This window comes from Anthonomus grandis, chromosome 1, assembly GCF_022605725.1.
Source record: "Anthonomus grandis grandis chromosome 1, icAntGran1.3, whole genome shotgun sequence".
Lineage (NCBI taxonomy): Eukaryota > Metazoa > Arthropoda > Insecta > Coleoptera > Curculionidae > Anthonomus > Anthonomus grandis.
Window position 1 is genome coordinate 49,554,887 of NC_065546.1, and position 22,853 is coordinate 49,577,739.

General features: G+C 28.9%; 1 protein-coding gene across 2 annotated transcripts in view; it reads right to left on the reverse strand.

Moving 5' to 3' along the window:
- Positions 1-22,853, reverse strand: part of LOC126736495 (neurotrimin-like) — a 95,145-nt gene that overhangs the window by 46,767 nt on the left and 25,525 nt on the right. For both annotated transcript variants that reach the window (XM_050440882.1, XM_050440877.1), the window contains exon 2: positions 6,365-6,462. In XM_050440882.1, coding sequence (XP_050296839.1) covers positions 6,365-6,462 — 98 coding nt within the window. The remainder of the gene's footprint in view (positions 1-6,364; positions 6,463-22,853) is intronic.

Sequence of the window (22,853 nt, forward strand, 5' to 3'; positions counted from 1 at the left end):
TGCCTCCCTGATTCCACCTGGTAAACGATTGAAAATTTTGATTCCCTCGTAGAAAATAGATTTTTTAGTTAATGTGGAGGAGGGGATTGGAAGATTTAGATCGTTCACTCGCGTTAAGTATCTTGTATTTGGGGTTATAAATTTAAAGCGATTTGCAAAAAGTAAGCAAGCCACTTCCTAAATGTAGAGGGAGAAGACAGTGCGTATGCCCAGCCTAACAAATAATGGGCGACAGGAATCTCTTGGTTTAGCCCCACAGATGTAACGTACAGCACGCTTTTGTAAAACAAGCAGCATTTGTAGAAGGTAGGCAGCTGCATTACCCCAGAAGCAAATGGTAAACCTAAGATGGGATTCAATTAATGAAAAATATACAGATCTTTCAAACTCATGCCAAGCTCCAGGGTAGCCGGTCTGACTGCAAAACAACCTGCAGACACCTTTTTGCAAGTACCGAGGATATGCTCTTCAAATCTGAGTTCTCTGTCAATGAATATACCCAAAAATTTTGTATTATCAAACTGCTGGACTACTGAATTAGAAAAAGGCACGTGATCTAGAGCACACTTAAAACACAATAATTTGGTTTTTTGAGGATTTAGTGACAGCAAGTTTGATTCAAACCAGAGATTTACTGCCTGAAGATCAGTTGCTAATATAGTTCGCAGAGTATCTGTGTCTGGGCTGTGCCAAAGAAGTGTGGTATCATCGGCAAATAGAGTAAATTTCCCCGGTACATGAAGATTGGTAAGATCATTTATGTATAGGAGAAAAAGTATAGGCCCCAAAACTGAACCCTGAGAAACTCCCAAGGTGATAGGATGGTAATCAGAGTACTTAGATCCTACAAGCACTCGTTGTTGCCGATCTTGCAGATAGGAAGCAAACCAAGAAGATAAAACTCCCCGAAAACCATAATTATGAAGCTTCTGCAGCAGAATCCTGTGGCAAACACAATCGAAAGTCTTCGACAAATCACAAAAAACTGCCGCCGAAACTCCACCAGCATTTATTTGGAAGTAAAGCTCATGAAAAAAATTAAACATGGCATCATTGGTACTGGTATTTTCACGGAAGCCAAATTGAAGTCTGGTGAGGATGTTTTTGGACTTTAAAAAGGGTTTTTAACCAGTTTTTCGATTACGTTTGATAGCGTAGACAAGAGAGAGATGGGACGAAAGTTGGAAGGATTATCAAGAGCTCTACCCTTGTGAATTGGGATAACTTTAGCTGATTTTAGGCAAGATGGAAATATTCCCTTGCTCCAAGAAAGATTAATTGCGTCAACTAGTTGCCTTTAGCGCCGTTTCTGGAAGGTTGAGAAAAATCTTAGCTGAAAGGTTGTCTTCTCCAGTTGAATTTTTATTTTTCTCAGTATACAGAATATTCTTGAGTCGTTCAGGTTTGTAGGTATAAAGAAGAAGGAATTTGGGACCTTAATAGCTGGCATAAAGGAAAGAGGATCCACAGAAGGGTTAAAATTTTTCTGAAGTTGTAGAGCAATATTAGAACAAAAATTGTTAAATAAAGTTCACTTCAATAAACAGATGTAGTAACAATTTTTAATTAATAGAAGAATCATATAAATTTCTTCAATTTTAATTTATGTTATATAAATCTGCATGGCGCCTCAGAACATCAGATAAGCGATAGAAGTTTTACAAACTAGCAGAAAAGTGGCTAGTCGCATGATCTAGTGATTTAATTAACCTTAAGAACAGAGAGAACAATACATAAGCTCTGAAATAACAATATTTGAGAATCTAGCATTAAAAAGATACGAGCAAATACGGCAAGAAAAGCGCTTGGCCTTTAAACGGTAAAATTTATATTTGCCGTGACAATATTAGGATGTGTATTAACAATCTTTAAGTTACAATCTTTAACCATTCCCATCATATCCTAACTTAAAAATGAAAATATGTCAGATTTTGAAAAAGGCAGTTTTCCATATACTTTTTTTTTCTTATTTTTTTTTTATTGTAAGCTTTGTTTATTTATATGTTAGGTGTTTTGGGGATGTTATGGTCTGATGATGCTCTAGTCGACCGAAACATGTAACCTTTGTAATTTTATTAAATATATAATGTGATGCTGTAGATTTTGTGTTTTTACCTTTTATAAAAGTATATGACCAGCATCTTTGGGATAATGGATGAATTTTTCGAGTTTTCTATGTAGCATTCATAAGAAACATAATAAAAATAAGAATACTTGTTAGTTTTACAGATTACATAGTTTGACTCTGCAGAATAGAGTCTTGGCAAATTATAACAATAGGCAAAGGGTTTTAATACAATAAAAATACATTAGGTAAACAAAAAACCAACTAAATGTCATTTTCAGTACATAGAAATATCGTTGCAGATAATAAAATTCCATAGAGTAGTTAAATGATTCTATTATTTTTTAATACATCCCATAAAATATGGTTTGTAAGTATGTATTATGTATTTATTTAAGAAACTATATTATTATAATTTCTTCTATAATTTTTAATTATATTTAAGGCCAAAGCGTTCCCAGGATAGATCTAGTAACTGGTCATGTTTTTAACTTAATTGATAAATTTTTAAATAAAAATGACAGTTAAGCTTCGTTTTGTGTCCAGCTTTTATTACCTTTCCATCTCTTTTCTTTTAGGTGTTTATTTGCTTTTATTTTTATACATATGTTTGTCACTTAATTACTTTCTTATTACAATTTCGGTTTTTGAGATACATTAAAATAAATAATTATTTTAATTAGATCAACTTTTATTTCAACGTGAAAAAAATAAGCATGAATAAAAATTTAAGGTTTCGAGAATTATTAATTTCCTTGTTTTACCTATTAAAAAACTGTCATGTTACTTAATTCTATCATGATGTCTTTATTAAATTCTAAAATCCATAAAATGCTATCCCTCTGAATGCTTTCACCAAGATAATTTAAACATATAATCTTTGTAACTGTTTGAATACAATGAAAAATTTTAGCTTATCAGTAATAATGTTCATTAGATTTTGTAATTAATTACAAGAATAGATTAAATTATTATTCATAATTAACTAATAATTACTTTATACAGTTAACTGACTCATTTGTTCTTAGTGTATTTAAGTTTTTATAATTCTAATTTAATAGAAATTAATAAAAAGTGAAGGTGTTCTATTAGCTGTGGTACATATAGTAATACATATAAGTATTGTATATTTATTACTGCATATTTCAATAAAAATAATCAAATAACCCTATGCCAATACACACTATTGGAATGTTCTAAAGTGTAATAGTACAATTAGTATGATAGACCGAGCAGCAAAGCGTATCAAATCCCCTTTCCATTAGCCCTAGCACAACATAGCTAGATTACTAAAATTTACTGACCGAAAATGATTAAGCTGTTTCCTAGCAAATTATATTATGGCGTAGATTACCACCTCGTAGTGTGGATTAGGTGACTATTGCACCCACTATCATAAATTGCTAAATTGCTTCAAAACATCAATAAGATAATATACAATATTATATTGCAATAAGATATTTTTCATATCTTTAGGATAATTCTAAAAGCATTTGATAAAAGTTAACCTCTTAAAAATATCGTTGAGGTATTAGCTTAGTATGATAGTTGGAGATTAAGATAAAGGACAATTAAATGCCAATAAAAAGTGAAAATCATATAGGCTTAATTTATATCTAGTATGTTCTTTATTAATATAGCTTTTCCCACAGAAATTGATATTAATAATATTATACAACTCATTAATATAATCGTCTAAATACCCACAAAAAATTTATTAAAATCCTTAGATCCTTGAGAAATAAGAATTATTTTAAAAAGAAGGGCCATTCGCCCGAAGGGTATTCGAGTTGCTAAGACGTGATTTAATATTTATTCAGTGGATAGTTTTGAGAGAAACACCAGGTACAAATATCACCGAAAAGCGCGAAAACCAAATGTACAGATTTATCTTTTTTTTTTAATGACAGTTTAAAAAATCATAGCATTAGTACTTAAGTAACTTTAGCTAATATAAACATGTTTTGTTATTAGAACGTGCCTTATTTTGTAACAAAATATTAATTTTATATACCAAGAACAACATTTTAAAGGCACTTTTATAGCCATATTTATAACAAGTAGCGCGTAAGCTTAAAAAATGTATATATTTTTTAATTTATAACCCGGTTTAGGTATTATTATTATTATAAAATAATATTTTTGTAGAATTTCTATAAATTATATTTTTTTATAAAAGGTCGTTGGAGAAGAAAAAATGAGTTTCATTTCAAAGTTTATACACATCTGTCCCTGAGTTTGCAACATCTTTTAATATCGCAAAAATGATCCATAATAATCACGTGCTGTCTTATAAAGGTCAGATAAATTTCTACGGTTAAAGTAACTGCAGATTACACACGGATATACCACTATTAACTCACTCTTTAAATCTACGTAAAGTCAAAACAGATTGTTGATAGTGAAGGAAAAATTATAATAGAAAAATGCTAGAAAGAATAAAACTTTTTTTTGAAAGCAGTTATTTTTTAAAAAGAGTTAAACTTCACGTCATTATTTGGTTAGCTAACTAAGAAAAGAAAAACATTATATTTTTACAAAAAAAAAGTGCTTTATGTTTCAGTGGCTAAAATTGAAATATTAAGTAAAATGTTATCATCATACATTTCTGATTGTTTACTGTCAAAAAATTATATAATTTTTTTAAATTTTCTTCTATTAAGGGTTTTTTACTACATTAGATAAAACATTATGTATGTATGTTCCCACAATAGTTTTATCTTAAACATTATAAAATAATGAACACTCGGGCTAATAACCATAATTTAGGTTAAGAACATTTAAACTTGAAACTTCTCTTTAACTGCGTAAATTTAAATTTAATACTAGGTACACATCTTATCGGATTGCTTTGCTCAAATTTCCATTTTTAGTGAAATTACCGCTATCTAGATAAGACGCGGTATTAGTGCGGCAGTGGTAATCGCCATTTTATGTTTAAATTTGCTGTTAAAATGGGGTTAGAAGAAGCGCTTCTTTAAATTACGAATTAACTTTGTGTCTTATAAATTTAAATTTTCGGAAACTAGGTAGTAAAAGGATATTTATTTGATATATGAATGATAAATAGGGCTAAAGTTATTAATATTGATTACAAAACTATGTGGTATTCTTACTAATAATTTACGCCTATTTTGGTAAATCAAGTTTTACAAACTAATATATTGACGAACTCGTTACAATATACAATATTCTAGTAGGATTTATGGATAAGCAAAATTATCAATTATAAGCCGAACAGTTGATTTATCAGCCAATTATGTTATTGATTTGGGATTATAGGTCGTCATAACATTCTATTGTATTATCAAAGTAGACTAAGAGTAACATTCCACAAAGCGCATACGAGATAAATTAATCTTCTTAAAATGCCATAAAAAACTATTATAGGCAAATTTAATTTTTTACTTATTAAAGAAAAATTGTCCATAATACTTAATTTACAAATAAAAACAAAAGTTGAAGTCAAAAGTTTCACATCTAGTAGGCGTCCTTATAATCATCAGCATCTGAGGATGGCATGTAAGACTTTTGTTTTTATACAATTGGTTAGCCGCTGCACTTATTCTAAATGAGAATGAAATTATTACGAAGTTCATAAGTCAGTGATCAATTACCTAAAATGTTCAAACTTGAATTTGGGAATGGACAATGAACTTTAATAAACTAATTAAAGAATCTAGTACGTATTAAGTAGGAAGATAGTGTGTAATTTAGTAGCAAACCCGGTCAAACAAACATACAAATAACTGAGTAGAGAAACGAAAAACCTTTAACAAAAAGGTACTTAAAGTCTTATTTTAATATTAAAAAAATGAGCCATCAATATCTCTTAAAAAACTGAATAAAATGTACAGATATAATACACAGTTTACTAAAATTATGATTTCTATATTTAATTTAAAGCGCTATGTAAGACAATCAAGATTTTTAGGAAGTTTTAGACACTATTTGAAAATTAAGATATAAATAACTTAAATATTATATTAAGATAAAAGGAACCATAAAAAGCAAAACATCTAGATAGAAGGAACCACCAGAAATTAATCGATACTTTCTAGTTAATTATTACTAACCCACTAACAGTATAACGCTTATCGGTTAATTAGTATTATATTATCTATAAAAGCTCTGTCATGCTCATTATTCACTAATCATGGGTTAAAAATGTTTAGCAACTCCTCTTTCTAAAACAGGGTAAATTATCTACAAATTGATCATGAAAATATGTTTTTGGTAATATATTTAAATTAAACAGTATTTATACAATTTGTTTATTTATTCCTGAGATCTACTTACTTTATAAGAATTTAAATTTTGCACTGAACATTCCAAGATAGCTTCCCTGCCTACTGCTACAGTTATATTGGAGATCGGCTTCAGAAAGTTTGGTTTCTCTGAAAAACAAAATACAATAAGAAAAAACAAAATATTAATATGTAATATAATATTATTACTGTTACCTAAAATCCTTTATAGTAGCGAAAAATCTCAATTATTATTTATAACAGCTATAATTTATAATAACAATTTGCTCCAAATAGACTTTCTAAATTGGAAATGTATTTTTAATTTTTTTTGTGTAATTTCTATTGATATTTTTTAACGTATAACATTTCTTTCATTTTGGGTCGCAATGCCTGTATAAAAAATATATATTGAAAATAAACAAATTTTTTATTAACATATATTAATTAAATTAATTCTGTATTTCTAAATCTAATTTTTTTAACCAAAATTTATGCTACGAGCTGCTAAATTCTATTTACTTATTGTCCCACATATAGCTGATGAATTTGAGTAGATAAGCTTAAAGTTTCATGTAAATATTCTACTTGAAAACATATATAGGATGCATCTACTGATGTATTCAAATTTCTCAAGCTTATAGAAGATATTCTTAGTATCTCAGTTTCTTCTTATTATGTAATTTTCTTAGAAAATTGTAATATAGGCTTGCTGAGACCTCCACTAGCAGAACAAATACTTGGTATAAGTACACACTTAGATTAAAACTATTTTAATCTTCTCCCGAAGATGCTAACAAAGTATATAGATTTCAACTAGACTTTAACAATTAGACTGTGATGCTAACATCGTTAGCCAAACACGTGTCAAGAGTAAAAGTAAAGAGTTTTGATTAGTGGCAAAACTATCCTGTAATTTAAGCATCACACCAAAGGTTCCAACCATAGATCTATTAATTTCTTAAAATTTTGACTTTTAGTATTACAAGGAAATATTTACTTATTGATTCATTTTTGTACCAATATCGCTTTTTATAAAAAACATTAGATTTGGGTATTATCTAATTTATCCCAATTATTTAATTTCACCTTTCTTCCTAGCATTATTTAGATTTTTTCAAAATGTTTTACCTAAACACATCTAAAGATATGCCTATTAAGCCCAGAATCACAAGACTTATCAGATTTAAAATTAGGCACCAATATTTGATGTATTATGCTCCAAATGATAAATATTAAGTAAGTTATTTAAATACTGTTTCATCGAAACGTTTAACTTAACCATAAATCTGGTAATTTATTATTAAATTTGGAAAATTAAAATATTGAGGAAAACCTAGAAAACGCAAAGTCACGGCTAGCGTTAACACGAATTAAATACACAAGTGTACTATACTGTGTAAATACACATATGTTTTAAACTTGAAGTGCTAGGCACGGGTTCTTCAGGGTCAGGAGGATCAGGAGGAGTACAATCAAGGAATCCATAAAGTTGTACTTCCGAAATTTCTGGATTGGCCTCAAGAAATGTCGACTCGAAGATCCAGGTCTCGGGAAATGGCAGAAAGGTAAGGCCTCGGCAACACGGTCGATGGCCTCGATCTTCAATCACTAGCAGAACGGCAGGACTTTTGACTCCACCAAATTTCTCCGGATACCGGAGATTTTTCAGATCGATTATAGGGCACCAAGATTTAAAAATCTCAGTCTTAGCACTAGTCAGCAGTATTAGTATAGTTTGTGGATATTACTCACGTATTATCGTTTATTTATGTAATATGAAGGTTGTGTATGGCTTATAAGTGCTTGATGATGCTCTAGCTAGAGCGAACCATGTGCAGCCTGTTATTATATGTTATAAGTCCGTGCCTTTGTGTTTTCTTTGTTTTCGACAATTTTGTGTGTTGGTCTCTTTGAGAAAAATTGACGAAATTTTTGTATTTAATATAATAATATTTATAATATATATGTTATATATTATAAATAATATAAAATATTAATAAAATGAAGAATAAAACATAAAAAGCAAAAAAAAATATTCTTATAAGTTCAGAATAAGTTATTATGAACACTGACATAAAAATGAAGTGTAATTAATACATCATCCCTACAAAAGTCCTTAAGCAACTAGTTGAAACAGGAATAAAAAGGTAAAACTTAGCAGCACCGAAATTTTTCACTTTCTTGATTCCCACTACTTATTGATCCTGCGTTGCTTGTCTATATTTTGTTTCTTGATTGCTCTGAAGAGTTTAGAAATTGTCGCCGCACTATCCTACCAACTGCGCCAAATAGAAAAACAACTTTTTTTTAAATAAACATTTTTTATTTACTATTGACAGAAATATTTGACAAGTTATAAAGCTTTAATCGAGGAACTTGGATATATATTATTTAAAAGGTGAGTAATCTACGTATTATTCGTTAATTTGATCATTTTTTTAAGAACAGTTAAACTGCACTCATAAGAATTAACCGTGCTAAATAGGCAAAAATAAACACGGAAAACTGCTAAATAATTTTTGCCAAGTTGAAATATTTACAATTACAAAATTACACTGAACATCCCATAAATAGAGAAAAAAATATTTTTTTAAGCAAAGGTCAATAAAACAAAAAACCTAATTTTAGAATGAAAAATATTTTACACCTAAAAATCTAAATAGGGTTGAAGGCAATAAATATTATAATTAAATTACAAAGAAATGCGAGGTATCGATGTAGTTTTAAGCAAAGAACTTAAACTCTGTCTTCCTTATTCCTTAAAATCTTTAGTCAATATTTTAAAATATCTTTGATTAATATTGTAACTAACGTTGTTAGTCTTACATCCGAATTAAACCGCAGCAAGAGAAAAAAAGAGTTATTAACCTTTTGGAATAGTGATTGAGTACCAGATTTAATAGTGTGATAAAGAAAACGGTACGGATTTCAATCCATCCTGTAATCTTAAATTAAAAACACATGTTAATATCAAAGTTTTCTTATATTTCGAAGAAAACAATATCAAACAATCTATCAATTTCTTGAAATGTAGATGAATATGCCCTATTTTAGTTAAGAAAACTTTCTTCTTTTACTTTGAGATGTTTACTCCGCCCTTCATTAAAGAACCTAGAAACTTGAATATTATCTCCAGTATTTTCTTTTGTCTCTTGGTCATTTTTATTATTTTTAATAACATTTAGTATACACAAATTTTATTTATCTTAATAAACTAGTTCTTCTCAATTTTTAAAACTTACACTCCTCTTTTAAATAATTCTGTATTTCCCACAGTGTTTATAAATCTTTTTTCTTTTAGAATTAAAGACGAGACCTCATCTTGTTACTATTAACTGGAAGCAATATTTTTTTTGAAGAAATATTGTTATCATAAAATATAACTGGTAAAAAAAACAAAATAAAAGTAAAAACTTTAAGTCAGGGTCTTATTAAATATACGTATATATAATTTCCTAAAAAGCTACACGTATTTCGCTTATTTTGGAGCATCATCAGGCCTTGAGATACACCCACATAGATCACATTACAACAAGTTGTAAGTTGTTTTTAAGAAATTATAATATACATATGTTTAATGAGACCCTAACTTGGAGTTTCAAAATATAACTGGTGTTAATAGCAACAAAGACGATATATCAGTAAATATTAATACTCAAGTAGATCTTTTTCGTAGTAAATGTGTTGGAAGAAAATTGAATTTACAAGTCAGTGCGTGACTAACTAAAAAGTGCATAAAACTAAAAATTGAAGCAATGCTCTTATTCTCCTTTTTTCAACACGGCAAAATCTACCAACTGAACTTTTATAGGATATATATTATATTAAATATCCAAAATAAATAAATTTTAAATTATTAATTAAACAATTAACAATTAAAGTACTGCAAGCAATAAAGTAAAACTTGCTTAGATTTTAACGTTTTAGTTTTGTTATAATAGAAACTTGTGACATAATTTTTGATTTCTGCAGTGCAAGTACTGCTGCAATTTCTCCATATTTGCACTCTAGATAATTGTGGGAGTATACAAGTTTGAACTTAAAAAATGAATTAAAAGAATTAAACTAAAGTAATATTTGAAAAATTATTTAATAAAAAAAAAATTAATTGCGAACAAGGCTATAATTGTAAGCTAACAGCAACTGTATTTTCTTGTGTTAAGTTTAATAAATAAGTTTGTTTTTAATTTAACTAAATATTACGTATTCATCAAGAGGCTAAATCAAGAAACCTATTGGCGTTGCTACCCTCCTTGGGGAACTCTTCGTTAGAAAGGCAACTAATTTCGTATTCAATGCTTGTAACCGATTTACCGATAAAACATGGGGGAAAGCCTCTAATACATTTTGCGTTTCAGTCCGGGATGAAACACTTAACTTTCTATTTGACCCTACTTAAATAATAAATAAACATCTGTTGGTATAAATACTTAAATATCCATTAAATTTTCAAACCTTTACCCTAATTTATTAAATAAATATCATAGTTACAAAGTATTATTTAATATTTGGGAATTATAAAAATAAACTTCTATAATAATGTAAAAAAATTAAATTATAGGAGTAGCAAAATAGGGTTTTTAACTAAAACCTAAGTATTTAACTATTTTAATAAAAAACACCTTTCTTTATTTATACTACTTCAAACGTTAATATTTTGTCTTCTAAGGGTTGATTATGTATAAATTAATTAGTCGCATTTGTGCATCGCCCTAATCTTTTAACTGTCTATTCACTAAGTACTGTAGCTTATTTAAACTAAATTAATTAAACATGGCCAGGTTTAATTTAACTCCACAAATATTTGCGGAAGTTACTGGCGTGCGACTTTTGTAAACTTAAGGTATGTAAAATATTTACTTTCATGTTCTTTGATTAAATCTAAAGGGATTGTAAATAACGTAATACTGCAGGTAATGTAGATGCATGCTAAAAATATATTATGCATGTTACACAGGGTATTATAAAAGTTCGAGCTGCTACTTCAGGGCCGTAACATACACGCGCCTATTTTTTGCTATAATATTTTTGTTATTTCGAAACTCGTAGAAGCAAAAATCTTTTTTAAAAATGGAATTATTCCAAAAAATCACTTAAACTTCTCGTTTTTCAGTAAAAACCGTTTAAATAAAATTTGTCGTGTGTATGAAATTCTAAAAGTTGATCAGAAAAATTAAGTTTATTAAGCCTAAGGTCACTCTGTTTCTTATACAAAATGTTGAACATATATCTAATTAAACCATAAAGTGAACAAAACATTTAAACAATAAAAATATATAGTCTTATTGTTGAAACCTTTGGTGTTTTACCACTAACCAAACCTCTTTATTTTTACTCTCGACACATGTTTCGCTAATGATATTAGCATCTTCGGGTTATCTTTATTAAACTTCAGTTTTAATCTTCTCCCGAAGATGCTAATATCGTTAGCAAAACACGTGTCGGGAGTAAAAATAAAGAGTTCTGGTTAATGGTAAAACTATCTCGTAATTTAATAAAAATATATATTAATTTATAATGAACAATTTAGTCGAGTAAAATTTTGAAACAAGGTTTATACTATACAAACTAACAGCAAACTCGTATATTCAGTATTAATTTTCATTGACTGAAGAATATCCAACCGAAGGCAAACTGGGTTACGCAAAACTACACTTTATTCGCGTAACTTTGCCGAACTTTCGCTAACAACCAACAACGTTGAAATTAATTGGTTATTACGCATCAACATAAATTGTTATTGCATGTATATGCACTTATATATAGAGTGAGTTTATATATTCACTAAAATTTAGACATAATAATACAAAAGCAACAGAAAATTTAAATTAATAATAATAATTAAACTGTAACTCGAGACTAATAAGATATAAACGCGGCATAACTTATATGCATGTGTTACACATTTTACAAAAAAGTCGCACACTTACTTATAAAAACATGAAAATAGTTATAATAAAATATAAAAGAAGTATAATTATAAATTAAGTCCAATTTGTGTAAATTAATCTGATAAGGAAGTACAAAAAAACAAACGTCGTATCTCAAGTATAACATAATTTTTCAAAAAAAGAAAAAAGTATTTATAAACAATATTCTGTATTCATGTAAATGCAGCCAAAGTCAAATAAATATAAGTTAATTTGAGAATCATTATAGAAATTAACATCAGGAAAGTTTAAATTTTTAAACGAAATAAAAATATTAAAAGCCATAAGAATCTAGAGACAAATATAAAAGAAGATTAATACCGTAATATTATAAATTCCATATCCAGATTCTAAGATGAAAATTTAGCTTAAAGTTTTTAGGTTTTAAAAATAATAAAACAATATTAAAACAAGGTTCTTCATAAATATAATAAATTTTCTAAAAGGCTAATGAATTAAAATATAAATTACTTTAATAATTGTGGCTAAAGTTAATAAAGTTAGTGTTACTGTCATATATACTTTTTTGATGAAATAAAAAGTAAGCATACCATAATTCAAAAGTAAACGGATAAAATACTAAAACATAAATGTATACTAGATATAAACCTATTCTAAATTATCTATTTGATTGTTTGGTGTTTTGGTATATCTAGTAGACTAGTAACATTTCTGAATTAAAAGTTATGCTTGATTGACTTAAACGATAGCTTATTATTAAGATACTTTGGCATTTTTTAATAGATAATTCTATTAACAACGTTTAAAAATAGGCTATTACGTCGTGCTTCATGTTTAGCCAATGTAGTTACTATAGGACATAGGTAATTATCATATTATGTATAGTCATATTTTCTGAAGCCAAATATGAATCTATACCATTAGTTTTAAAATTGCCTTTTAACTAAAAATCCTAAGTAATTTGTAAAAAATTCAGCACCATAATTAAAAAAGAAAAGAATCAGAAAGTCGCCGACCATTTATTTGGTTGCAATATTAAGAGCATATCAAAATTCATTAGTTTTAGAGAGAGGTACACCTTAGCAATAATTGAGCTGATATGCTCTGTAAACTTTAGTTTATAATCTAGATGTTTCCGCTTTTAAAATTTTTTGTTTTATCTAAATACGAAATGCTTAAGAAAATGTCTCATTCTTCACATAAAAATTGCTCCCAAAAAGCATCAAATAACATTTTATTTTACGTTATGGTCCAAATTATGTTGCTGCGAAATTTGGCTTATTTTCTTCTAAATCATGCAACTGGCATGCATAGGGTGATTGATAATTGATGCAGTATCTACAGAAAAGAGTAGTGGACCCAGTATAGATCCTTGGATACCTCTGAAATGACCAATATATAAGGAAATGTTAATTTTTACTAATTAGTCTTACCCTTTGATTGCGATGACGAGCATATTAATATATTGTGACTTATGGTTTCAAAGGCCTTAAAAAATTGCAAAAAGACTGCTGAGACACTTCTTTTATCAATAATAATTGCTAGCATATCAACGAGATCAGTTAGTACTGTGGCGGTGCTGTAGTTAACTCAGTCCAGATTGATGTGTAGGCAAGATTTTATTGGCATTAACATACTCAAAAAGTTGCTCATATAACAGCTTTTCAAATACTTTAAATAGAGCAGGAAGGATTCTTATAGGCCTTAGGTCAGAGAGTACTGGCGGATCATTATTCTTTACTGTCTGTGTGACATTGTTTATTTTCCATTTGCTTGAGAAACAATTAAATTCTCTACAAGGATTTAAAATATATAGCATATACGTCTCTAGGCTAGACTAATAGGGCTACTATACTATCGCATTATTAGAGATACATCATCATGACCAGTTGCATTTGATTTAAACTGCTTAATTAGGGAAGATATTTCTTTTATATTTATTATTTAAGAGCTTAAAGAGGCAACAGGCTTGGCTATAGGGATTATTTCTAAAGAAGGTAACCAAATCCTGATATTCTTTAGGTCAAAGATATCACAAAGTAATTATTTATTTCAGTAGCACTTTCAATAGTTACTTCTCAGGATTGTTTAACTGCTTCAGAGTTTTCCATAGGAATTCTGAGTTACTGCTTATATGTACTTAAATAAGAAGTGTACTTATACTTCGGATAAGTACACTTTCTTATTACTTCTCACAAATTTTAAGAGACAATTTCGTAATCTTTTAAATTTTGAAAGTTGTAGTGTAATTTTGTAACCTTATATTTTTTTAAAGTATTATCCCAGTGGCTCATTATTTCTTTGGCACTTTCTGAAATCCAGTTGTTCTTTGGTCTAGGCACACGGATTTTTCTTAAAGAAGCATGCTTATTAAAGACGATTAAAACGCACAAATTAAATCCTTTTAATTTAGTGTCGATATGCTGCATCCTGAAAATACTATTAAAAGGGACGGAATTCATATTTATTTATTTAAAACACATATATATACACATAAATACATATTACAATAGTTTATTTGAAACAAATATAGGACCCAGTAGAGCTGCGTTGCCAACAAATAGGACAACCGTTGTTGGTATTTCAACAATTTCAAAGAAACCAAGCGACTAAAAGCATTCATCCAAATAATTTTCTGGTAATAATAAATTAAAATTAAAACCCCACAAGCACATTACCTCATCGTAAGTGAGAACAACCTGATTCTCAAGGCATCCAAGAGGTTTTAAGAGATTTCTGCATGGTAGTCGCTAGAAAATTTCGATGACAAAACTTTTAGACTTTACGTTAATTATTACCCACAAATACTGAACTAAATCACCAAAAGAGCCACCAAACATTCCTTAATTTAGGTTTTAGCTCTGAAATGATGTAGTAAGCTCCATTTCTTATCTTACAATATCGTTGTTTTACTGTTTCACCTTTTGCAGTAATTCGAAAATGTGCTGGTTGTTGATGTTCATTTTATTGCAGTAGTGAGAGTGGTATTTAAGCAAGTAAATAAATTAGACCCCAAACGAAAACAAACCGCTGCCATCAGGCTTCATTGGTTCGTTTCTCTGAGAATGGCCCAATAAAATAGGTATATTTGAAAAAATCAGTTCCAAGTTTTCTACTCAAAGAATGACCCACCGCAAGTTCTTTTTTTTTGGTTGATTGGCTTAACACAAAGCGGATACAGCCACTACAATAAACTAACAAAGCCTTAAAATGCCAAAACTATTCATTTAAGAATAAAACACCTCAAATACCCCAAAACATAGAAAACGGAGTCGCACAATTTCACTTCATAGTGGTCTATCTAGGCGACTTAATCGGCCAGAATAAAAGGATACAACATATATGGATAACAAGAGAATATGATATCCTATAACGTTCTTTTACACGTTTTAACAAAAATGATTATAGACTTTACTAAAAATGTGACTATTTTCACTTATCATAGAGATTAGGGATTCTACATTGATTGATAATAAATATTGTTCGGCTAACTCACATATTAAAAATTCAGAAGTATTTGAATTGTAGTCATAATTAAAATACCAGTGTTCGAAATCATCCACTTTACCATTACAAGCACACGTGTTGTCTTCTGTAAGTTCTTTAAGTCTTTCTGTAAGTCTTTTTGACAATTACCACGTCCAGTTATCATTCGAAAAAGGGTTATGCAACAATTTCCATTAGGTTCCTCAATATAAATAGATGGTTTAGAATTAAGTTCAGGGAAATTACGAGTATACTTATTTAATTTTTGGCTTGCATAATTACGATAAGAAATTTTCCAAAAGACATATTATTTACATTGATAATTGGAGATATATCATAAAATTGTAAGCTAGTCACTATGTTATCCCAACTATCTACTATTTAATCTACTTTATCATTACTGAAGTTTCCACAGAGCTTTATGATAAATAAATTGGTCTGTAACTAATTTACTATGCAATCCGGAATCAATTGTTTAGACTAGTAATCACTAATATAGCACTCTAACTGAGAGGCAACTTCATTAATATTATATGCACTTGTAGGTATACCATCAATGCACCTCTCTTAAAAATGATGAAGTTTCCATAAGGTACCAGTTAAAGTACCAACAGCCTTATTCAACGATATTCAGAAGTGCACTTCTTATACTTGCTTTTAGATGGAATGGTGTTTTTTTTATTTATTTTAAGTGTAATATAACTTTTTAGAATCATTATAAAGAATTAAAGAATGTTAAAATATGCATAACTTAAAGAGACACCACTATTACTTTATTAAATAAATTTATTTTTCACTTATCCACATGGTATAAATAAATAAGTTTAAAAATGGGAAGAATAAGCGAAGTTACATATAATAAATATTTTTCCAGTTTTATATATGTGATTATAATTTTAATTAAATATTGTGTGACCTTTATATAAAATCTCCAAAGTTTTTCTTTTTCTAATGTTGTTTTAGATATTTTTAACTCCAATCTATCAAAAAGATCTGCAGTAATTAAAATGTGTTTTATTAAAAGATCCTTTATTGCAGTTTTTAAGCTAAAAAATTAATTAAAGCTGCTTTCGAAATAAAATTCGAATGGAATAGAATAAACCTAACCGTATATCGATGATATCTATACCAGTAAGTGTAGCAAAAATTCATGCGGCGAACTAGTTTAAAAATTTACCTCCAATGTTGGTGGCTGTGCCATTTTATTACCAATTTCGGAAAGTGCAGTCATTTTCTGGATGTATCCCTGTAGTATCTTGGTATACATTGATATAGTTAGAAGCAAAGTATTGATTTTACTTGCATCCGCCAGGTTTAAAGTCTTTTGCAAATGACTGAATGATCATTTAGATTAACATTTTTAAATAAAATTGGATCGAATGTAATTGTATTTTAAACAGACAGATCTGTATTAGGGGATTAAAAGTTTCTTCTGGATGACCAAATCTACTTATGGATCTTTTAGAAATTGTGAAAATTTATAGGGTATATTCGTTTGATATAAGGAAAATATTAAAATCTTTTTCAAGGGAATCCTCTTGACTATATTTTCAACAAAAAACACCGCAAAAGTAAACATTAAAGCAAATAAAATAATAAAATGTCATTGCATAGCAAACAGAAATAGGGATGTTCACGACGGGTTTTAAAACCTTGAATAAACTGAAAGACGTGGGTGTTTAATGGAAAAATGTTTGTCAAACAAAATGTAAAATAAATCGGCTTAATTGCGTAAGAGATATTAATAATATCTACGATTGAAAAAATCAATGTAATGAATATTCGTTAAGGTGATTCTTATCAAGGTTTAAATTTTGTTGATAAATCAAGGTAAATAAGAAAGCAATTTATCGTAAAACATGGCAACGATCTTAAAAAAATGTGCCTTTACGCATTGAAAAGTATTGGCACATTTAGAGTAATTAAAAAGGTATTAAAGATATAAAGATATTAAAGAAATCTTGGATAAATTTATAGGCGTTGCTTTTTTAAAATCAATTAAATCAGACAACAATAAAAAAATATTTTTTTTTAATAATTCTCCTTAATATTAGATCCTTAAACAGTCGGTTTTATAAAATTTAAAATAGGAAAGTATTCATTTGACTTAATTGGATTAACTGAGACCTGGCCAAGTTTGTCTTGTACCTAATTCCAGCATACCAAGTTATTTCATAAGTTTGGGCGACAAAAGGTGGGTGAGTTGCAATCAATTAAATAAAAATAATATTAATGTTAGTAAGGTAAAATTTTATTAAAACTAAGAACACATAGGAATAAAATTTATTTTAAATAATATAGTATAATATATACTATATTATTTATTATTATATATAAGCTACGTTTACTATCTGAGGCAACTTTTCTGAATAACCTAGAGGATCTACTTATTAAAGTTACAACTACTTATAAAAATTTTATTACAGTAAAGTATTTTAATATAAATTTATTAGGCAATAGTTTATACCATATTAAACTTCAGAATATATTGCAACCACTTCACTTCACTTTATAGCACTAAATTTAATTTTGCAACTCATGCTTCCAATTTTATTGATCTAATAATTACAAGCCAAGACATACAACGTAATAAGTCAGGCTCTTTAGCTATTTATTAGAGTATATCTGTTAAATTACGTGTAGTCGTATGTATGTAGATTTTGATAGTCAGGGCCTATTTGAAATAATCGGCATATGTTTTATTATTGTTTCTAAAACATATTTTTTTGCTTGTATTTGTTGAGACCGTGGACCCAATACTAACAATAACAATTCATGGAGAAATTTGAAGATCTACTGGTATTACATAATATATACAATGACAATTTTAATGAAATTTAATCTGAAGCAAATAGTAACAGGACAAGCTTGAATTAACCTACACGCAAGTACAAGAAACCTAATAGACTAGTTTTTTATTAACCTAAAGGACCTTTTTGGCTGTAAAGCATTCATAATATATAACATATCTGAACGTGTTCAGATAATAATATTATATATGCAGATTTTAACTTACCATATTGTCATAAAAACAATCTTCTCCAGAGATTGCTGTTAGGTGAATTTAACAGACTTTGTAACTGATGCTTTTCATACACCATGACATTACAATGACTAATATAAATTAAAAAAATAAATCTATTTAAAACCTTTATCAATGGCTTATTAAATAAACATGCACCGTTTTGTCATAAAAATATTATCCAAAAACGATTAAATCCGTATATTACAAATAACATCAAACTTTTTAATAAATCATGGCGTAATTAAATTAAAAATAGAACAGAAACAAAATTTAATTATTATAAATCCTTTAGAAACACCACAAAACATGCAATAATACGCGAAAATAAAAAAATAACTTTAACCAATTGACACAAACAACCTGCAACGAATTTTAAACCGCAGCAAAACGGTTACCCAGTGATGCTCAATAGGAAGCAGAATTTGTCTTGTTTCTGTATAGATTTTTTGACAGCCTCAAAGTCAAAACATACTTCAAATGTAAAGCGAAACCTAAGAAAAGAGCAATTTTCGTAGTTTCAATGCATGAGCAATTTTAGATCCTATACAAGGCAAATAGAAAATTGGTAACTCCTGTAAATTTTACTTTAAACATATTTACTTATCGTTCCAAAAATTTTTATTGCCTTTGTATATTTAAAATAACTTTAGCCACACCCTGTACACATTTCATTTTACACACTTTGCTCTTCATACAACAAAGTTCCTCATTAAATTAAGTTAATACATTATTAATCTGTATGGGATTTTAGAGTCTAATCACGCCAGTAACTTTGGTTTCAGACTTGGCATCATTATTACATGCACATATTTTCAAATATTTTAAAATTAATATTTCATTGAATAAATTGTCTTTAAATCATCAAATTAATGAGTCTGAACTGATTACTGATCGTGAATTGAATTCTTCTTTTTTATAGACATGTCCACGAAGGTTGAATCTTATTCATGTTCATATTCTACTAATAAGATTAAAATTACCTCTTCGAAAAGCTTAAGTATCTTTATTCTTAATATACAATCCCTAAGAAACAAGATGGATGAGCTTCATCTTTTGATGGACACATGTAATTTTCCTGATATTGTACTTCTGACTAAGCACTGGTTGAGGCCTAGTGAATGTTTTTTAATATCTGATTATGTTCTTATATCAAATTTTTGTCGTCAACAATCTATACATGGAGGAACCATGATCTTGGCTAGGCAAACAATTGAAACGATTTTTTGTAATATTCATAAGTATGATAATCTTCTGTTAGAGAATGTTTTTGAATCCTCTCTTTCTTTTTGTAAGCGTACACTCTAAGGTTATATTGGCTGGTGACTTTAATATCAACTACACTGATGAAACCTTGCCACGTACTCCTCTTTTAAGTATTTTAAATTCTTACGACTTGAAAATGCACGTTCTTTCTCCCACACGAATAACTTCTTCATCTGCAACTACAATTGACTATTTCTGTACAAATTTTGATGACGTTTTATGCACAGTACTCCCATCTGGTATTTCCGACCATGAAGGTAGTCTTGCTAAAATGCCATATAATACTGTATTATCTTCATCTCATTATATGGAAAGAATTTTCAGCAGGGGAAATTTCAATGCTTTTTCTGCTGCTACAGCTTCGGTAAATTGGAATGCACTTGAAACGGCTTCTGACCCACTTAAGATAGTTGAAAAACTTGCAAAAAGCAGAATTTTGTCCTTTTTACATCATAATGGCATTTAGTCTGCAAATCAGTTTGGATTTCAAGCCGGTAAAGGGACTCATGATGCTGTTTTTAGCTTTTTGGAGAGCGTCTATGTGTCCTTGAATTCTGGAAAGTCATCAACAGCAGTGTTTTGTGATCTATCCAAAGCATTTGACTGTGTGAATCATGGAATACTGTTATCTAAGCTCGATAAATATGGTTTTAGGGATGTAGCGTTGCAATGGCTTGAGTCCTATCTATCAAATCGTACTCAGAAGGTTACAGTGTCTCGGCGTTTGTCTGCTTCTAGATCTCTAAAATGCGGCGTTCCCCAGGGTTCATTGTTGGGACCACTGTTATTTTTACTGTATGTGGATGACTTAAGTTCATTGAAACTGCAGGGCAAGGTGGTTCAGTTTGCTGATGACACCACCATACTATGGAGCCATAAAAATTCTGATTATATTAAGACTTGTATCCTTGAAGACCTTCAGATTTTATCAGGGTGGTGTGCTTCCAACAGGCTCGTGTTTAATGTAAGAAAGACGTCTATTATGGGGTTTAAGTGCGATGTTCAGGGTCTGATGTTTGACGAAAATTTCCTCTTGCAGAATAAAGAGTGCTGAAAGTTCCTAGGAATTACCATTGATGATCGCCTTCGGTTTGAAGATCATATTTTATATTTAGCTGGGAAATTATCTTCTGGATGTTTTGCAATAAGAATGGCCAAACAAGAGCTGGGAGGAGTGGTTGCACGTTCAGTGTACTTTTCACTCATTGAATCTCATATTCGGTATGGCTTGCCTTTTTGGGGTTTAACCAATAAGGAGCTACTTAACATTGTCTTTGTTATTAAAAAAAAAAGCAGTTAGATACCTGTGTTCTGCTAAGTTAAGAGATTCTTGCAAACCCCTCTTCATTTCTGAAAAAATCCTAACTCTTTTTTTACTCTTTATCTTGGAAACAGCTGCTCTTATTCACAAAATTCCCAAACTACCCTCTGACACTGGCCATTTGACTCGTCGTGTAAATGATGTTCCTCTACCTATTCCTATGTCTTCCCTTACCAAAAACTCATTAATTTACATAATTAAAAAAATTTACAATCATGTTCCTCTATGTGTTAGACATATATCGGATGTTAAGAAATTTAAAAGAGAATTAAAGACGCTATTATTGGCTAAGGCATATTATAACCTGGATGACTTTTTTAATGATAGATTTTAACCTTGGACATATTGGAAAGTTTTTTTTTCCTTTTTTCTTCTCTAGTTTTGTCAACAATTTTATCTTTATTTAGTAATTGATTGTGTTATTTAGTTACCTTTAGTTCAAGTATGTTCAAAAGTTTTGTCTTCTTGTGTTTAATTTTATTCATTGTTTTGTCAATTTTTTAAATTGTATTTTTGTTTGGTTTTTTTTAGCTTGTAGGATGCTTGTACACAAGATTATTCTTACGTAATATAGCACATTTTCATTCTTTCTTTCTTTCTTATGGAAATTGGTTTATATATTATATGTGTAGTTTTAATGTATGACTGTTCTTATTGTATTTTTTAGTGTTTTATATTTTTTAAAGTTTTTTATATTTCTTCGTTCCTATTATAATTTATATTTTATATTTACATTAAAATTTTTCTTTTACCAAATGACTTTGTCAACAACAATGTTTTGATAATAAAGCTATCTTTGCTTTGACTTTGAATCACTGATTTAAAATAGATGTAGAATAGTTTTACCAAGAAAATTATATTTACGAAGTGAATTTACGTTAAATTTGATCCTAAAACAAATCATAATTTTACAAATTATAAGTTTTATTGCATAATAAGTTGATTATATTTTAAATATGTATCTTAAAGAAAATGTAAATTAACTCCTATTTTTTGTAGTGTTAAGGAATTGTACATGAAGAAATAAGTTTTGCAGTGCTAGTAATGAAAATGAAAAGTAATATATATTTTATATAAATAAATGTTAAATTTTAAGCTACATTGCTTTCAACTACACTGTAATCAAATTTTCATTAGAGTAAGAGTAGTCTATCACATTTCCAGACCATTAAATATTCGTAACAATGAAAACGAAGCTATTACAAAACAAGGAATAATAAAAAAAAAACTGAAGCTCTGCTTTGTATTCTTGAGTAAAAGGACGAGAGGAAAGTAAAGCAAAGCAAAGGAAGAAACATGTGTTTCAGTTTCCACGGATTTATTCCGTTCAAATAAAACGTCGTTTGTCTCAATTCGCGTTGAGTTTTATGTTACACGAGACGTAGGTATCGTGTTTTTTGGGGGGAGAAGAAAACTCACTTTTATTATTTTCTCGAGTCGCAAAGAAGTTGATATTCACGCTTTATATTTGAAGTTTCACACTAACAAGTCAAGTCGTTGGATTTTTTTGTGACTGCTATAACAATATCGTTTGATGTTAGTTTTAGCTCGG